This window comes from Chroicocephalus ridibundus, chromosome 2 (assembly GCF_963924245.1).
Source record: "Chroicocephalus ridibundus chromosome 2, bChrRid1.1, whole genome shotgun sequence".
Classification (NCBI taxonomy): domain Eukaryota; kingdom Metazoa; phylum Chordata; class Aves; order Charadriiformes; family Laridae; genus Chroicocephalus; species Chroicocephalus ridibundus.
In genome coordinates this window covers 144,917,272-144,937,089 of record NC_086285.1, presented here as the reverse complement: position 1 = coordinate 144,937,089, position 19,818 = coordinate 144,917,272, and the positions used below count along the sequence as shown (strand labels likewise).

General features: G+C 39.7%; 1 protein-coding gene across 4 annotated transcripts in view; it reads right to left on the bottom strand.

Moving 5' to 3' along the window:
* The window catches only part of MATN2 (matrilin 2), a 79,448-nt gene that overhangs the window by 19,598 nt on the left and 40,032 nt on the right, over nt 1–19,818 (bottom strand). For all 4 annotated transcript variants that reach the window (XM_063327249.1, XM_063327251.1, XM_063327252.1 and 1 more), the window contains exons 6-14: nt 19,025–19,147; nt 11,356–11,478; nt 7,239–7,361; nt 5,002–5,124; nt 2,473–2,595; nt 2,179–2,301; nt 1,698–1,820; nt 1,483–1,605; nt 1,140–1,262 (exon numbers count right to left, since the gene is read on the bottom strand). In XM_063327249.1, the coding sequence (XP_063183319.1) occupies nt 1,140–1,262; nt 1,483–1,605; nt 1,698–1,820; nt 2,179–2,301; nt 2,473–2,595; nt 5,002–5,124; nt 7,239–7,361; nt 11,356–11,478; nt 19,025–19,147 (1,107 nt within the window). The remainder of the gene's footprint in view (nt 1–1,139; nt 1,263–1,482; nt 1,606–1,697; nt 1,821–2,178; nt 2,302–2,472; nt 2,596–5,001; nt 5,125–7,238; nt 7,362–11,355; nt 11,479–19,024; nt 19,148–19,818) is intronic.

Genomic DNA, 19,818 nt, shown 5'->3' with positions numbered 1-19,818 from the left:
CTGTTTGAAAAGGGTGAGTAGTAGTAGACAGAGTAAACCTGTCAGCTTGACGTTGATCTGCATTAAAGTAATGGAATAGATAATGTGGAACTTGATTCAGAGTAAAATCACAGAAAGCGAATATCAATCAACTTGGTGTTATGGAAAAGTAGATCCTGGAAAACTAAATAGATATCTTTTTTAATTGATTATGAGGCTGGTTCATAAAGCTCATGCTATTCATACAATGGAGCATTCAGTAAGGTGGCAGTCTTGGTATTTCTTTTGATTAAGAAAACAGACTAAAGAACGAACATTATATGGATTAACACTGGCTAGAGAAGTCTTCAGAATAAATTGTCAACGGGGGAACAGGAAGTGGCTTGCTTTAGATGAATTTGCCTTGCTCCTCTACTACTTAACATTTTTATGAACAACCCAAAAGAAAATACAAAACACTGTACACACTGACAAAGTATACAGTGTATACACTGTATACACTGACAAAGTTTGTAGGTTACTCCAGAATACAGCAGCTGCTGATAGAAGGAGACATGAATCTTTTTGCAAGCTGGATAACAGCCAATCAATCATTTGTATTTTAAAATAGCCAGAATTAGGCTTATACAGTCAGAAACTAAGAATGAAAGCTGTTCTTACAGGCTGTGGGACAACTGTGTGACTGAGGGTCAGCTCAGGATGCTAACAAATAGCAGAGATTTTAGGGGAGGAAGAAGAGACTTATGAAGAGACTAGAAAACATATAAAGAGCCAGAAGGAGTTTCATCTGCTTATCATTTACAAAAGAACATGTTAAGAGGTTAAGGAACAGATTAAGTCATGATCTGCATGAATATACACAGAACAACACAATGGCAATTAGAACTTCAACCCATCAAAGTAAAATGCAGCAACATCCTATGCTCAAGATTAAAATTCAACGTACTTCATCTAGAAATTAAGTTCACGATTTAAAAGCTACATTCAAACCTTAGAACTGTCTGATTTTCTGAAATGTATTTTTAGTTCAAACAATAATTAATTCATAAAAGTCTTATGATCTATAGAGAACAATATTCAGTTCTGAATGCTATCAATCAGTGAATAATGCCCTAATAAAAGGAAAATGAAATTTCTTCTTTTATTCATAAGCTACTTACTTCGGCATGTTTTCCCATCTTGCCTTAGTACAAATCCATCATGGCATTGGCAAGTGTATGAATCGTCATTATTAACACAAAGATGTTCACAGCCATGACTGACTGATTTGCAGATGTCCTTATCTAGGAATAATTTAGATTTTATTTACTATGGTTTGATGAATAAGAACATTTCCAAAACTTTAAAGACTAAAAGTAATAAACTCCTAGTAAATAAAGAATTTATCCTCATTTTTGTCAGGCAAAATCCCCTGTAAGAAGACCTACCTCTAACACAGTATGTTTCTTCAGTAGATCTCTGAGTCCCTGAGTGCAAAAAATATAGTAAAATAAAATAACTTACTTCTACACGTTTTCTTATCTTCCCTCAATATAAAACCCTCATAGCACTGGCAAATGTATGAACTATCAGTATTCACGCAAACATGCTCACAGCCATGGTCAACAGAATTGCAAACATCTTTATCTGGAAAAAAAATACGGTTGCCGGTATTTAAAACATGTCTACGAATGCACAGATTATAAAGGAAATATTCTATTAAAGATAAGAATACTTACTTCTACATGTTTTTCCATCTTCCCTTAGGGCAAATCCCTCATAACACTGGCAGATGTACGACTCATCAGCATTAACACAAACATGTTCACAGCCATGGTCAACTGAACTGCAAATGTCTTTATCTGAGAAAAGTTGATGATATTTGGTTAAATCACACCTACAGCAAATGTATCACGCAGGGAGAAGTAATAGATGTTATTAGGTCTACTGGTATCACAGGAAGAAATGGGCAAAAATTTAGGCAGCAAACACTTCGAACTCTTGGCACCTGAAAAATTGTGAGTCACTTTTGTCTCCAGTCATATCAGTTTGGCTACTAAAATACACTATTTCTGCCCACAGAGTCTCTTACAAGCTTCAGGCAGGTATAATACTACACTCTTACATTATAACAGTAAACTGTTGTTGCATTTGTTAGAACACTTCCACAAATCTATGTACTGTAGATAGAAGTCTATGACTCATTATCAGAGTACTTACTTCTGCATGTTTTCCCATCTTCTCTCAGCAGAAAACCCTCATGACACTTGCAAACATACGAGTCATCTTCGTTAACACAAATATGCTCACAGCCATGGCTGACTGATTTGCAGATGTCTCGTCCTGGAAATGATTGATATAAACATAGGTTTTGAATGAAAACATGTTAAAAAAATGTAGATATCAATAGGAAGGTTGTTTGTTTTCTTTTTTTCCAGCAAGAAGAGTGAAAAATCCCTTTCTTTCCTTGCCTGATGCACATGCAAAAGTGTTCAATAGATACTGGTCACTCACTTCTGCACGTCTTGCCATCTTCTCTCAATATGAATCCCTCGCGACACTTGCAGATGTAGGAATTGTCAGCGCTAACACAAATATGCTCACAGCCATGGTTGACTGATTTGCAGACATTTTTACCTGAGAATAATTTAATAGATAAAAATTTGTGTTAGTTAAGGGCAAGATGTTGAAAGTCTCACAATTCCCAGCTGCTGAATGTTCTTTTCCTTGCGAGTACGCTGGACTCAGTCCTCCAAATCTTTTATAGCACCCACTGTCTTTTTTTTTGTTGTTGTTGCAACAAAAAGGTAAATCTTTGTCCTGCAAATTTTACAGCCTTACTATTAAGGGAAAGTGCACTGTTCCAGTTCTAGAGTTTGTAGAATTTCACGTGTTTCTAGCATGTAGATTAGTGACCCACAGGGATTTCAAAAGGCACCTAGATCCCACATCCACATTTCAATAAAAACTTTCTGATAAGAAACAGATCTTTCTATCATCATCTTTTTATCTTCAGTAATGAACCTGCTCAAACCTGAATTATTTAGGTTTTTTCTTCCTCTGTGCTGAAGTTCAGACGGTGTTTGTCAACTTTCTGTAAAGTAGGATTACAAAAGTTCGCATTTGTAGTGTTTAAGACTAGTGAGAAAGAAAAAGATAATCCTGCTGTGAAATTCTCAAAAATTGTCAGCTATAATTGGGCAAGCAGATGTTCTGTGGGCTTTTCTGATACAGAATTTAGACACAATTAATATTTCAAAATAAAATAAAATATAATCTATTAATTAATGTTAGATAAACTAACATCTTGCTTTCACTTTCTTCCCCACGCCCTTTATTTTGCTGCAAGGACTTAGAATAGAATAGACTAGACTATTTCAGTTGGAAGGGACATACAATGATCATCTAGTCCAACTGCCTGAACAATTCAGGGCTGACCAAAAGTTAAAGCATGTTGTTAAGGGCATTGTCCAAATGCTTCTTAAACACTGACAGGCTTAGGTCATCGACCACCTCTCTAAGAAGCCTGTTCCAGAGATTGACCGCCCTCTCGGTAAAGAAAGGCTTCCTAATGTCCAGTCTAAACTTCCCTTGGCGCATGTTTGAACCATTCCCATGCGTCCTGTCACTGGATCCCAGGGAGAGAAAGTCAGCACCTCCCTCTCTACTTCCTGTCCTCAGGAAGCCGTAGAGAGCAATACATCACCCTTCAGCCCCCTTTTCTCCAAATTAGACAAGCCCAAAGTCCTCAAGCACTCCTCACAGGACATTCCTTCCAGCCCTTTCTCCAGCTTTGTTGCCCTCCTCTGAACTCATTCAAGGACCTTCACATCCTTCTTCAGTTGTGGGGCCCAGAACTGCACACAGGGCTCAAGGTGAGGCCACACCAACGCCGAATACAGCGGGATAATCACCTCTTTTGACTGCCTGGTTATGCTGTGTTTGATGCACTCCAGGATGAGGTTTGCCCTCTTGGCTGCCAGGGCTCACTGCTGACTCCTATTGAGCCTGCTGTCCACCCGCATCCCCAGATCCCTTTCTGCGGGGCTGCTCTCCAGCCACTCCTCTCCCAAATCATACTTGTGCCTGGCATTACTCTGTCCCAGGTGCAGTATCTGGCATTTCGACTTCTTAAATTTAATTCCATTCCAATCTATTGAAATCCCTCTAGACTTCTACATGGACAGAACATTTCACTTGCTTTTAGGGTGTCAGTGCTTTTTGAAACAAGCAGAATTTGTCTCTGCTTCCACGGAATAACAAAGTAGGGTGTGGCTGTGATACACAAACTGAGAATAAGGAGCTTTTCATTTCTCATGGTAATGTCTGGATGACTTTACTTTTTTTTTCCGTAAATGCTTTTTAACAGCAGATATTGATGAGATCTATGGATATTATTGGGATTACAGTTACAAAATACTTAATGCCTGTGTGTTTTTCAGAGACTTACTTATCCATGATTCTTCTTCCATCACTTAGCGATCAAAGCTATAAAAATGGAGAAAAATTTGCAATGAAATTTTTCTTGATATCAGCCACTCATCATAACTGCATAATGTAGTCAAATGTGTAATGCAGTTATGATATCTCTTTTGCAATCCTCCTTATTCCATGCTGGACAAAATGAACTTTCCATTAATAATATTGCAAGCTTCATGCTGTATAAGACTTTGGAAACATCCTATATTTTTGCCTTGATTTCATAAGAAATTTACATTTGTCCCATACAAGGATGTAAGTGAGAATAAAATAGTTTTGTATTCACAACAGTCAAATTTCAGGGCTACTTTTTAAATGGCACAGACATTTAGGGTGTGATTCAGGTGCCCAACAGTATGTACCACTTTTGATGCCTTAGCATATCCAAGATACTGGCATACTTCTGGCAAACATCAGACCAAAGGGGAAACTATGAACTTTTGGAATCCTCAAGCATTTAAAATGACACTGGACATCAACATTTAGACAATCAAATCCTACCTTACAGATTTCTCCTAAGTGTGTAATAAAAATCTAACTCTGAGTTGCTGAATAATAACTTACGTTTACATGTTTTCCCGTCGTTACGAAGCCTGTATCCTTCAAAACACTGACAAGTGTAAGATCTGTCACCATTTACACACAAATGTTCACAGCCATGATCACTCAGAGCACAATAGTCAACTCCTGCAGGAGCAATTGAAGTTATTAAAAAAATAGAACAAATCAATTATTTTTCATCTCTAGTATTTGCATGGCAAATAAGCAAGTAAATATAAATACATTGAACTGCTTAAACAACAATCCAGTTCCTTATGTGATAATATACATATAGCTTCAATAAAATATAAAAGGGTCTTGTGGTGTACTTTCCACCGTTTACTTTAAGCAGAGTTCAGAAATCATACTTTCCTATGCTTAGCATAGCTCAACAGAGTCCACGTCTCAGTACTTACAAATTGAATTTAAAAACAAAACAAAAGACTTCAGCAGTGATTTTATATATGACAGTGGCAAAGACATAAAAGCTACCTTGTGAACGTTCTTTAAATACAGTTTCTAAATGGCCTGATGTGAAGATGGCAGTCCCCAGAACCCACTTGCGTGCCTGACCCAGCTGCCGCGTGCAGCAGCAAGCAGAAAACCTCTCAGGGACCTCACTGAGCTTTAGCTTAGACTATTCAAGATTTTGCAAAGACTTGAAAATGACTGTCAAATATGGTCCATTTTTCATCTCAAATTTCCTATGTGTTTCTTCTCTGTAATACGAAGACATAGGACCCCTGGGATCCTGCAGGCAGCACTTGCTACTGTCTATTGGCTACACACACAGTGTCACTCATTTTTTTGTAATTAGTTGTCAGAGTAGAAATCTGTTTACCATTCAGGTGTTCCCACAGCTGTCTTAAAATACTTGCGCTGGGTATATCACACCAGAACTGTAATTCCCACATGTTTTCCCATTAGGAGTGGCATATGTTAAATGCTAATCCCTTCCATTCAACTGCTCATTCAGGAAATCCAAGTGCCAAAACTCTTTTCATGATAGCCTAGAAATGTCCACGAGGTTTCAACAACCCATCTGTAGCTCAGGAATAGGACAAATCTCTTTCCTAAATATATATGAGGAGAGGCGTATGCTGGCAAGAAGAGGAGCTATTCAAAAGGGCTCACAGTTTCATTGCATATAGGGATGCCAAAAAACACAGCACAGTACGGCCTGGAGGAAAATAACTCAAGAGTGAAATATCCACCTCTTTTTACTACAAAGGAAAAGGGATTTTCCATTTGCAAGTTGATATAACTCCATAGTTTGGCTGTTTCTAAATTTCCAGTGGTTCTTTTAGATAAATGTCTAGATAAATTGTTTCTAGTAGACCTTGTCGCTCTTACATGTACACTAGTTCTACTTTTGCATTACTGTCTGGCCCTTTCTAGAGAGCTGCAGTGGCAGACGGAAGCAAACTCTATCAAAGTATTGGATGGGGGTAAAAGAGTTAGTATGGCAGCAAAGACAGCGTTAAAGACAAAGACAAATCGCCTTGGCTGATTTGTCTCACTTCTCCGTAGATAATTTTTCTGACTGAGTACTTGCAGTTTGACTTCTGTTAAAACTGTGTTGCCTGAGTGCAAGAAACGGAGCAAACTCTGGAGCAGCTCCAACACTCAACAAGCTTCAAAAATAATGTACCTCCAAAATCTGTAGAAAAAGTAGCCAAAACCCTCTCATCGAAGAGGTCCATGAAAAGTCAATAGGCAAAATGCATTCACATTCCTCTTTTCCCAGCCCTTTCTACTTATTATTTTTCCAGTGAGGGAGGCAATTCAGCTATTTATGAAACTGCAATGATTCTCCATGATCATGAGATTTATAAAGGGTGGAGAGCTGTCAGGACAACTTCTTTCACTTATTAAGGGTTCCCATGCAAAATGTAAAGCTCAGTGTGGGGGACTCACTTCTCCTCCTGCTCCAGGTCAACTGATGCGGTTTGCCTGGGGGACACTGCTGTCAAGATGACCTGTCAGTCAGACACATTTATCATGTGACTGAAAAATGGTCCTCAACACGTGTGGATGAACAGATCTTCCAAAACTTTTCTGAATATGTGAGGATTTACAGTTATCCTGACAAGCATCCTTTTCCAAATCCTTTTTCTGTCTGTTTCTGCTTTCAAGTCGTTATTAAAGTGTTATCGAAATGCAGACTGTAAGAATAAATCGAAGATGTGTCCTCTTTTCTGTATGAAAACAGAAACCTTTCCTAGGTGAGCTGAGATCTTGGAGGTTCTCATAAGACTTACGTGAGCAGGTTCTTAGGTCCTCATTGATAACAAATCCTTCAGAGCACTGACAGACATAGGAGACGTCAGTATTTAGGCACAGTTGCTCGCAGCCATGATTGCTTTCAGCACAGTGGTCCACTCCTATTGATTTGTGTTAATAATTGAAGAAATCACATTAGAATCATAGAATCATTTAGGTTGGAAAAGACCCTTAGGATCATCGAGTCCAACCATCATCTCCACTCTACAAAGTTCTCCCTTATACCATATCCCTTAACACTACATCTAAACGAGTCTTAAACACATTCAGCCGTAGATACATATGCTATGACACTGCAGTTAGTACACGATGCCTTCGCAGAGCAAGGGAAAAAAGTCAGTACAACTTTTTATTTATGCAGTATTCCCACTTATTTGAGTAACCCTAGTTAATTAACAACACCTACATGAAACTAATACAACAACCCCACTTGGCAGATAGTGCAGATCTCTTGCCAAAAACCACAAAGGGAAACTAATACAAAGTGGAGTGAAAGAAGAACCTTGAAGTCCCACCTGGTCTTACCTGCAGAATCAGGCTTTCTTTCTTTAAAAAGCAAGACTCTCTCTTTTGTTCACCATAAATTTTCTCAGAGATAAAGTATGAATATTAGTGACTCTTAAAATAGAAATTATGGCTTTCAGGTTATTTCATAAACAGTAAATTCTTTTTCAACAGGATTAGAAATCACCAATTCAAACCTGCCAACAGGTTCAAGCAGTTAAAGCCTAGTGGGGGACAGATAAAAATTGTGAGTGTGAAAGTGTCTTAATATGTTCCTTTTCTTTGATTTTCCTATTCCTATTCCAAATACGATAAAATGGATTATTTTTTTTAAGTCTTGTATGCAGCTGGTTGCGTGAAAGATGAAGGGTGGTGGAAGGGAGAGCAAGGTGTGAATTGGGTTTAAAAATCATATTATCTCCTAGAATGGACAGCAAAGCGGTAGGGTGAGATACGTGCACTTGCAGATGTACTATGTAATCTGCTGACTCTGTAAGTATAGAAAAAGCACATTTTAGGAAAAAAGCTTTATACTGAACTTCCTCATAATATTTTATTGCCAACTTGTTAATGGCTATTTTTAGTTATATAGGTCCAAATCACTTTAGCTTAACTTGATCAAAAATAGTGGAGTTCCCTCAGACACAAACACGGTCTCATATGTCTCTGTTTGCAAATCATTTACAGATGTGAACAGGCACGTCTGCAGCTGTTTGTTTGCAGAAAAAAAATTCTGTACTTAATGTAAAATTACTTAGTTCTAAATATCACTGTTTATTATTTAACTAAGCATCGAGTTTGCAGTAAGCGGTCCAGATTTACCATTATACATAGACAGAGATAACGTTGGCTTGAACAAGTGAAGCTGAGGTGTCAGTTTTTACTAGCTAAAGCAAGTTCCAGCTGGAACATTCTCCTTTTTCCAAGAGTTTACATCACCATGAAGAGGCTTGTGTAACTTCTCAGAGCACATACAAAATGTGGAAAAAAAAAAAAGAAAATACACCCCCCACCCCCCCCCAGTATTCTCTGTGAAAAATTGCATCTGTTTGGCACCCTCTTTTACAATACAAACACCCACACTAATGTGAATTTTAACTTTTAAACACTTTGGGTTCTCACACAGAATCTTTTAACACATTGTCTCAAAGAGTGGAGTAATCACAAAGCTGCTAATTACCTTTAGAAAGGGCTTTAGAAATTAGTAACTGTAAATTTGGTCATCATGTGCGCTTCATTACATGTGTAAAAAAAAAGTAAGAATGGGAAGGGACAGGGGAAGGGTCATTATTTTTAAAAACAATGAGTGTCTTGGGATATATTTTTACATATTCAACTTGCAATAGGCTAAAACCATAATTGTTAAAAAGTTCTGAGCTCTTGCAACGCATCCAAGTTTGCTTAAATATGGCTTTATCACAAACAGTTTATTTAGAAATAATTACTCCCTGGCCTATCACCTTTTTTTTTTTCATTTCAGTGACTGAGTGTTCCTTTGGAAAAACATGTCATAAGTACATCAGGGAAAATGCTGCCAATATTTTAGATGATGTACAAAATGGTTCTCTGCAATAAAAGTATCTTCTGAAAACTGGGTGATGTGAAGTGGGCAATGTTGTTGGGTTTTTCTGGTGCAATGATGATCCTTCATTTAGTAACATTCTTATTAAAAGAGGACATTTTATCAAACAGTTCACTGCAAGTGTACACGTATGGAAAAGAGAAGTCTTTACATATCAGCATACATCAGTATCAGGTGTGCTGCAGTTTACATAGCGCATAGCAATGATGCAGATGTTCAACAGTAAGCACTGCCTTTGTGATAGACACCTTCACTGAACACATTTTCCCAGTTATTGGATTGGAGATGATGCTTTAGTTCTCTATTGGATCAGCGATCTCACTATAGCGTTACTTCACCAGGCCTGGCTCGCGGTGGACTTTACAGTAACATAGGTCTGCACAGGTCAGAAAGATCTCCGAAGGGACCCATGAGCGTTTTCTCATTCTCTTCACACCTCGCCCGACTGCAGTAACTAGTCGCTGCAGTTCATGAGACACCCCCATTTCTGCACATATTGCCATCATGGCGATGGGCGTATCCAGGATGTCATTAGCACACAAATGACTCTTCCATGTTAACACATTCGTGTTCACAGTCATGCTGACCTAAAGCACAGAAGTTTACTTCCATGGAGAGAAAAATGGTGAAGAATTCAAGCCAGCCATGAGGATTCTGAAGTTAATGGCTTACTTTTCTTAAGTGATACTGGATTCTGTGCTTTGGACACCTGACAGTGAGCTGAGGACCTGAGAGGAAGTTGCAAATACTGGCTACACAAGACTTCGCTTTAACTCTCAAAGACCTGCTCCTGTAGTCATCAGAAGTCATGCATCATGGTGAAGGAGGAATGGCTGGTACTGTTCACCAGCAATGCATTCTCCCTGATTTATAAAGAGGGCATATATGCAAATGTTGTGCTCTATTTTACAAGCTTATCTAACACGAGCCTTGTTATAACAAGTTTTGGAATAGGAGCTTAATCCTGGAAATGTCACCAGGCTTACAGCCAAATCCAAAACCCCCTAAGGTTAAGGAAAAATACCCCAAAATGGGAATTACAATTTGCCTTTAATTCACAATTACACATTCTACACAATGCTGTTCTTTTGCTCCTATACTCACCAAGGTACATCCAATCTATAAAAATCTGAATGTATTAAAATACCATATAGAGAATAAAAAATAGAATAGCACAGATGATTGCTGTAAAAATGATAGTGTGTCAACAAAGGTGCTTCATGAGAACGTCTCTTTAAGACTAAAAGAAAATTCAGTTCCAAAACCAGATAAATTTTATAGGCGTCTAGAAATATAATCATGTTGCTGCAGGCAAGCTTCCTATTCATAAAACATCGGCAGTACAACTCTCCCCACCAAGAACTGAGTCACCAGATCAGGCTAGTTCATTTTGCTGAATGTGTTCTCCTTAAACTTTGACAACATTACATTGAAAATCTGCTGTGATTCCATGGCCCAACTCAAGAAGAGCTATAACACCAAAGTCTTTTAAAGTAAACAGCATGTGCGATTGGTTTAGAACCCTGACATTGCTGAGGCTCTTTTTCCAATTTTTTTAGGAAACTGTGGGGTTTCACGTGTGACTTTAAGTTGATTTTAATAACTACATTACCTGTCTAATAGTTTCCCAAGCTAGTGAAATACATCTGTCCTTGGCTAAACGAACTGGGCAAAGCAAGGTGAATTTTTTTTTAAAAAAAGCTGTTTATGCCACTACAAGACAAGGTCACAAAATTTCAGATGAACTGATTGAGCCGCTTTGGTTCCTACAATACTGCTCAGGTTTCCATAAATCTCTTCAGAAAACGTCTAATACACAATCTAGTCTACAAAACAGCAAACAGCATTTTCCAGCATGACTGGGTCAGTTAAAATTCAAGTTTATAAAGAAACATTTGTTTCAACCTTAATTATAGAAAAAACTTTCATCCTTTCAGAAAGGAAGCCATTCACAGCAGGTTTAAGAAATAAAAGCAGATGAACTTCAGTATGTCCAAAGGATTACTCACTTTTGCATGTTTTCTTATCTGGATTAAGTCTAAACCCTTCTTGGCATCGACAAAAGTAGGAATCATCTGTATTAACACATTCTTGTTCACAGCCATGGTCTTGAAGAGCACAATAGTCTGGTCCTAAATGGGGAAAAAATTGTGCCAGTGAGAAGTATAATTCCTCAGAAATAAGCTAGGTAAATAACAGTTACTTTGTTTTCTTTTCTTTAGCGTTTTTCTTTTTTTCCCCAAGGCATCATTCTGACTTTTTACCATATTGTTTCATACTATGAAAATAAAATGTTCCTTTTTTCCAAATATGTGCTATACTTAGGTATACCTATAGGTATACATATAAGATATGTATACTTCAATGAATTCTTTGAGAACACATGTACTACACGCAGTAGAAAAGTTAGAATCTTAAATATTTCTTAACATTTTGCAGCTAAGTCCTATACGTTGCCACCTCAAAATTGCATCTTTATTTTACTCAGAGCAAGTTAGACATGATCTGTAATAAGTATATATGCTTTTGAATGCTGTTCATTAGATCAAAGCAGGACAATCAGGTCATCAGGAGCATTGGTTTTTTAACAGCTCTGGGTGTTTGCTACCTGGTTCTTACATTTTAAATGCTCATGAAAGGGAAGACAAGCAAATTCTAGAAACAGCTAGTACTTGTGTATGAAGTACCTTAAAAAGGAAAGCGCAGTAAGCACTGCGATATTTACCACATAGTATTTACCACTATTGATGAAGTCAAAGAAACTGACATTCGCTTAGATGTAGTGTCTGGCCATCACTTATTTTTATAGCAGTGGAGTTAATTAATTTATACTAATGAAAGAAAGGTCTTAACTCCTCAGCACTCTTAAAAATAAACAAGTCACAAATCAACTAAGTCACATTTTTTAGAGACATTCACGCACTTTTGAACACCTCATTACACAATCAGAAAACTGACATTCAGAAGTTAATTATTATTCCCAGAGGTAATGGGCTTCCTGAGGCAGGAACTGTTCTTTCCTTGTATGTGTGGTAGACTAATGCAATTGAGCCTTAGTAGTAGTAATAATAGTAATAATAATAATAATAATATATTTTCAGGACAAGCAAAGTGGAATGTGACTTTGTAAGAAAACCTGAGAGGAGTATTTTATCATTTATGAACTCCACTTCATATATTTATAGAACATTTCATTTACCAAAGGTTTTTATGACAGCATATGCACATACACATATGCACGACACAGGGATATCTTATCTGTTTACTAAAAAAATAATTAGAAAACATGGTTTGTTCAAGACTGCACTAAAGATACAGAAACCATAAAGCCACGTGTGTGCACCAGAGGAATATAGCTGTAGGCCTTCTAGTCCTACTCAGTGCTGAGTTGCATTTATCTGCTCAAATCCTTGCTAACTGAAGTGCACAGTACAGACTTTTCCTGTGTAACTGATTCTGAAGATGACCACAAGAGTTGAAAAATATGTATTATTATCTTTGTTGAAACCTTGAGGCTATTATGTTGGGAAAACTAGAAACACATTTCACAGGGCTTCATTAACACGCTCCAGATTAAGGATGCTAACAGAAAGCCTCTACCAGCTACAGCTCACGTGAATCCACCCACAACTCAAACCTGAGCCTTCCCAAAAGAACAAGAGTTGAGGCTCAGCACCCCTAAGTACAAGCAGAGACTACCATCTGTCCTCTTCAAGGGAGCAGCAAGAGTGTCAAAAGTCCCCTTAATAGTTAACTTAGTAGCTAGGAATTACTTCTACCTGCCTCACTGATAATCTGAATTTGCTGTTCTCGTCTCTTCCTGCCACACATAGAGTACTCTGCCGGCATTGGCAGGGTTGCCCTCATGAGCCGTGTTCCTTGTATTTCATTCTGAGAAGTTTGGAGTAATTCCCAGAGAAAACATTTGTCAGATATGCATGACCACACTGATAACATTTACATTTTCAAGCTTTTCTTTGTAGCCATGAGCATGAAAGCTTACTTTCTGTTTTTGAAAGGAAATCCAGGATTCAGAGATAATCACAAGATCTTGGGAGCTGGCGCCCCGGGCCCAGGCCTGCTTGCTGATGCAGAGCTCTGGTCTGGCGTGGGTGTGAGGCTTGGCTAGTTGGCCATCATCCCTGAGATTCAGTACATAAGCCAAATACATAGAAATTTATGTTAAAGGTTTTAAATTTACAAACATTTTAAATCCAGCGATCTGAAGTTTGTTTCTTCATGTTCATGCTGACTCAAAGGCAGCGTGATTCATAACATATGGGAGCTAGGGGACACTTCTGCTCTAAAGAGTGCTCATGCTGTCTTGACTTTTGCAGCATTAAGAGCTACACAGTTCTTTCATTCATGCTTTATTTTATTAGCAAGGCTCAAAGATATCAAGTGTATGGAAAAGTGGCTTAGTAAGTTTTATTTATGCTTAGATTCAGGACATGCATCATGAAAGAGAATGATTTCACATGGTATTTGCTCATTCCTCCCCAACTACTCCTTCTGAATCAACCTCTATGGCCTAGGGTTTCCAGTCACTTTGATTTTTCCCTGATTGCAACCTGATGGAATTTTCTCCCTTAATTTTGAACTAATTCAAAGCATTTCCAACACAATGTGGCAGAGATGCACAGAGCTGTGAGAAGCCTTGTCTGTGGCCTCTGCCCCATGGCTTGGGAGCTGCATTTACTGTCAGGTTCTCACCCTTGGCTTCCTGAATTGACTTTAGACCTCTCTTGACACTATGGACTTGTCTGGTGATCACTGGACAGCTGGCTGAGCCTGGTTACTGCCATAGGACCTGTTTTGTTCTTCTTCATGGGGTACTGTGGGACCAAAGCCCTTGTTGACAGAGAGATTACTGACCCTGCTTGCCTTGTAGCCATCCTCGGCTCCCAGCTTGCACTCCCTTGCAGAACAGCGTACTTTTGTGTTACATGTTAAAGGTCTCCTCCATTATGAAGATCCAAAATGAAACCATAGATGTGAGGGATCAAGATCAGAGGGAAAATGACAATGGGAATGCAGTTGTGGAGTCTGTGACCCCACCTGACCAAAAGGATGTAGTGAATAAGGCTTTCTACAGATAGCAGAAGCCTCCAACTCATACGCTTTTGTTCATATTGTAAATTTCAGCCATCCAAACACCTATTGGGAGGGTAAGACAGCATTGTGCAGGCTGGAGGTTTCTGCACAGACTTGGTGACGAGTCCCTAACACAAATTCTTGAGGGGTGATGTTCTTGATTTGCTGCTTGACTTGCATCTCAAGCTTGCTGCTTGAGATGACTGAGTTCACAATCCAGAAGGCTGCAAGGGGAAACAGCAGAATTCAGAGTCCATATTTTACAAGCTCCAATTTCAGCTTATTCGGGGAATTGCTAGGAAGAATCCCCTGGGAAAGAGCCAAGAAGAGAAAGGATGCCCAGGAGAGCTTGATGATTTTGAAAGAAAACTTGCTAAGAGCTCAGGAACAAATGATTCCATCATACTGGAAAATCTGCTTAGATGATCAAAGAGCTTTTCACTGAACTAAAACACAAAGAGGGAAAACAGTAGAGGGAGAAAGAAGGACCAAGAAAAAAAGCATTGCTTAGGTACTTTGGGACAAAAGCAAAGCCCAGCTGGATCTATGACTACTGAGGTACACTAGGGGTAATAAGAAGGGAGTCTACAAATATGCTGGTAGCAAAAAGAAAGTTACAGAAAACGTGGATCTGCTGGCTGGGGGAACAGTCTAGTAATGAACAACACAGAAAAAATAATGCTCTTTTTATTCTGGTTCTCACAGACAAAGCCAGCTCCCAGATTTCTATGGGTACTAGTACAGTTTGGGAAGGAGACAGGCTAGCAACACCAGTTAATGCCTCCTTAGAGAAACTGGATATACACAGATTCATGGGAAGGCTTTCAGCCTGCGGGTGCTGAAAGAGCTAGTCGATGTGATACCACTGCCTACCATGTATGAAAATTCACAGGGACCAAGAGATGTCCCTGATAACTGAAAAAGGCTAACATTACACTCATCTTTAAAAAAATGCAAGAAGAAAGACCAGGGGACTATAAACTAATCTGCACCATTTCAGTCCCAGGATCACAGGGCACATTCTCTCAGAATCAATTTCCAAATATATGAAGGACAAGAAGATTATCAGAAATAGTCAACAAGGATTTACTAAGGGTAAACCATGCCTGACCAACACATTCACCTTCAATGATGAAACGACTGCATCTGTGGGCAAGAGAAGATCAGTGGATGTAATAACACCTCTTTACTAGTAAAGCTCTTAATGCTGTCTCCCACAGCATTCTCATTTGGAAGCTGAGGAAGTACAGCCTGGAAGAAAGAACTGTTAGGTGGCGTGAAAATTTGTCAGGCCACCAGCCTCAAAGGATAGTGATCAATGGCTTCCTTTCTGGCTGGTTGCTGATAATGATGGAGTACCACAGGGGACAGTACTGGGGGCCACATTGCTAAGCATCTTCATCAGTGACATACATGCAGTTGTTCAGTCTAGAGAAGAGAAGGCTCCGGGGAGACTTATAGCGGCCTTCCAGTATCTGAAGGGGGTCTACAGGAAAGCTGGGGAGGGACTCTTTATCAGGGAGTGTAGCAACAGGACAAGGGGTAATGACTTCAAACTGGAAGAGGATAGATTTACCTTAAATATCAGGAAGAAATTTTTCACTATGAGTGTGGTGAGACACTGGAACAGGTTGCCTAGGGAAATTGTGGATGCCCCATCCCTGCAGGTGTTCAATGCCAGGCTGGATGGTGCTTTGAGCAACCTGGTCTAGTGGGAGGTGTCCCTGCCCATGGCAGGGGGGTTGGAACTACATGATCTTTAAGGTCCCTTCCAACCTAAACCATTCTATGATTCTAAGATTCTGTGATGACACGAAGTGCACCCTTAGCAAATCTGCAGTGACAATGACTGAATTACAGACAATGACTGAAAGCAAGTAGCAGAACCTTGACAAACTTGACGACTGGACCGGAAGATGTCTTACGAAGTTCAGCAAGAATTGCAAAGTTCTGCACGAGGGTGGGAAACATCCCATAGTTTGTACAGACTGAGAAAGTGACCTGCTGTCAGGGAACAGCATAGGCAAGCTGCTCCTGCAGGGAAGGAGAGCCAGGTGCCAAGGGTGATAATACAGCTGAGCAGGGTAGGGGCCTTGCCAGAGAGGGACTACCCTGCAGTACCCAAGCAAGGTGAGCAGGGCAGGCCTGGAAATGGCAGCCAGGTTTAACCAGGAGTCCAGATCATCAGACAAGTAGATGCTGCTGCAGCAGGTCTGAGGTCAAGCCAGGAAGCCAGCATGCATGTCAGGATGAGGGCAGCCAGGGTCTGACACAGGCCAATCGTTGCTGGGCAGGTCCACAGTGTCAGGACAAGGCCATAGTCAAGCTGGGAAGTCAGTCCGTAGGTCAGGGTCTGGATCAACAAGGACTATTGCCAGGCCCAGGTGGAGACTGGCACTTCTAGAGCATTCCTGGGGCACAGACTGAATGCTCCAGGCAGAGCTGAAATAAGGCACCTGGGCCATGGGCAGGGGTGAGAAGCCCCAGGGAGGCTGTCCAGAGCTGGTGAAGCCTCTTGGTGTCCTCGTGGCCCTGACACTGGATGAGTAGCAGCTGTGATGGATGGAAAGTCCCTTAGGGTTTACAGAGTGTGAGCTTTAATCTGAGCCAACAGTGTGCTCTCACTACAAATAAGCCAAACCTCATACTGGACTACACAGGTGAAGCACAGCAAGCAGAATTTACTATCCCCCACTACTCAGCACTGCTGAGGTTGCACTTGACATACTTTGTCCAGTTCTGGAACAATCTCTCCCCTTCTCCCCCCAGTTAAGGGGGATAAACCGAAGAGGGCTCAACAGAGACCTATGAAGACTGCGTCCACGTGACTTGTGCAGAGAGCTTGAGGGATCTGGCCTTATTTAGTTTGTTGAAGAGGAAGGTGTCCGTCTACTTGCAGCTTACAATTACTTCTTATAGGTCATTACAAAGGTGATTGAGCTAAACCCTTTTGATATATAACAAGGAACAATGGCCACCACCTGTTTGGGTGATTCAGGTTGGACATAAGGAAAATTTTTCTCTAGAGAGATAGTACAGCAGTGGAACAGGTAGTCCAGAGAGGCTGTGGACTCTCCATTGAAGCTTTCTGAGACTCAGCTAGACAAAACCATAAATTGACCCCATCCACAGCTTGTGGACATTCCACTTTGAAGGAGGCTACAGAAGACTTCCAGAGATCCTGTCCAACCAGCATTTGAAAGCTTTCGTGTTTCCAACATATAGACAGCAGCTCACGGTCAGACTGACAGTCTATGCAGCCCAATATGCTGTCTGAAGCAATAGATACCTAAGTCAGAGGATAGAGACAGGACAAGCCTGAAATACCACTTTCCCAGAACACACTCTCAGCTTCCATCATTCTGTGGATCATCAATTTAAACAGGTTAAAATGATTCATACAGTTAGATCATAAGCTAAAAACCACTTAAGTCATATAAAATGTTTGTGCAGTTTTAGGGTGTTTGTTCAGTTCAAACTGAAAACCTTGCTTAAAATCCACATTCTTAAATTGAAGGAATTAACAAGAATTTTTGCTTGGGCAGTGGAAAGCACTTACACTATAGTAAGATTTCAAAAATATATGTATGTAGAAGTATATACAAAAGAGTAAGATAATTTAGTCATCCCTCAGCTGATGGATGCTTGACAAATGGGTGAATTCATACAAGCTATAAGCAACGTGAACCAGTATGAACTGTACTCTGGCCCTTGGGGAGGAGGGAAATTAATCTACCCTGACTCTGGCCATCTTAAAATTAGGTGTCTAGTCTGGCAAGTCATCCAGGCTCCCTGCATAGTCAAGGAAAATACAGACACTTCCATAAATTTGTGTCAAAGCTGTGAGTAATCACTGTCTACAAGTATGTGTCTCTTTCCCTTGATCATAAGGTCAGATGTACAGCCTGGATTAGATGCTTTCTTTCTAAATGTTAAATTAAGTGAAATAGATACCAAACATAATACACAACACAGTCTATAGGTTTTACATAGTCTGTCATCATAAAGACTGAAATGCCCTCAAGGCCAAAAAAAGCACAGAACTGCAGTACTATATTGATGCATTTTTGAGAAATAATGCTTGTAGACATTATTCAATAATACGGGGTAAATTCACCACTGGCATCAGCAGTTCCACTCACCTAAAACTAATGGAGTTTGTCTGCTTCCAGACACAATAGTAACGTTTCTTTACCAAGATACATATTTTTGAAGAAAGGTAACTAGGAATGTACATTAAGGTTTTCCTTTCACATTTCCCAAAAGTGAGTTATGAAAAATTTGGATAATCAAAGAGACTATGCAAGACAAAGCTTGCTTTTACTATTGAAAAAGGAGCCTGGTCTCATGTTAAGAGCTTCTCGTTCGTAGAAAGGACCCCTACCTCTACCTCCTCTCCCCAAAAACCAAACTGCGCCCCAAAAGAACTTTCATTGCTTTCATGAGCTTTGGCTTCGAGGGCAGTCCAACATTTTCTATACCTGATGCATTATTCAGTGTTCCCAGGACCAGTGGGAGTGTCACTGCTGAGAACTAGAAGACAGAAGTACAAACTGTTCATAATTAAACCTTACCACAACTTACTTCTGCAAGTTCTTTTGTCTGGATTTAATATGAACCCTGGGTGGCATCTACAGTAATAGGAGTCCTCAGTGTTAACACACTCATGTTGGCAACCTTGGTTATCCAAAGCACAGTAGTCTACAACTGAAAAAGACCAACATGTATACAATTAGAAAAACAAAATTAGAACTATTATGCATAGAGATTACAGCACTAGTTACAAACAGCAGCTATAAAAAAAGGAAAAGCTGACATAAGTTATGTCCTGAAGAGCCTTTCTGCAAAAAGTAGTGCACATTCAATACCAGTTGGTACACCAGATTTTATATGAGTCCCAGATCATTTCTCCTACCCTTTGAATGTTTAAATGCTCGGATAATCAGGAGCCTTCTCAACATGTTTTCTCGGATCTGGAAACCACGCCTCAGTCAGTAACTCTGTCCAGATGTTCACACTGTAGACCAGGGCATAGCAAAGTTTGATTTAGTTCTGTCTTCTGTCTATGCAGTCCCAGTCCTGGAATTGCTCTATTTTTCCTTAGTTCCCTCTCAGCTGTAGCCTGAGTATGTAGGAGACCCATGGCAGTAACTTCTACTGTCACAGTACATTCATTCCCTCTAACGTGCTCCGGATTCATCCTGTACAAAGCAGCTGCAGCTAAGAAGCCTAAGAGCTTCAGGCTGATACTCACCACTGATATTTTGCTTACATAATGCCTTTTGTATGAGAGAAATAAAACACCATAGCTAGTCCAGTCACTTATTTCATTAGTCCAGCCATCTATTACACAAACCCATATTTACAAGATTGATTGA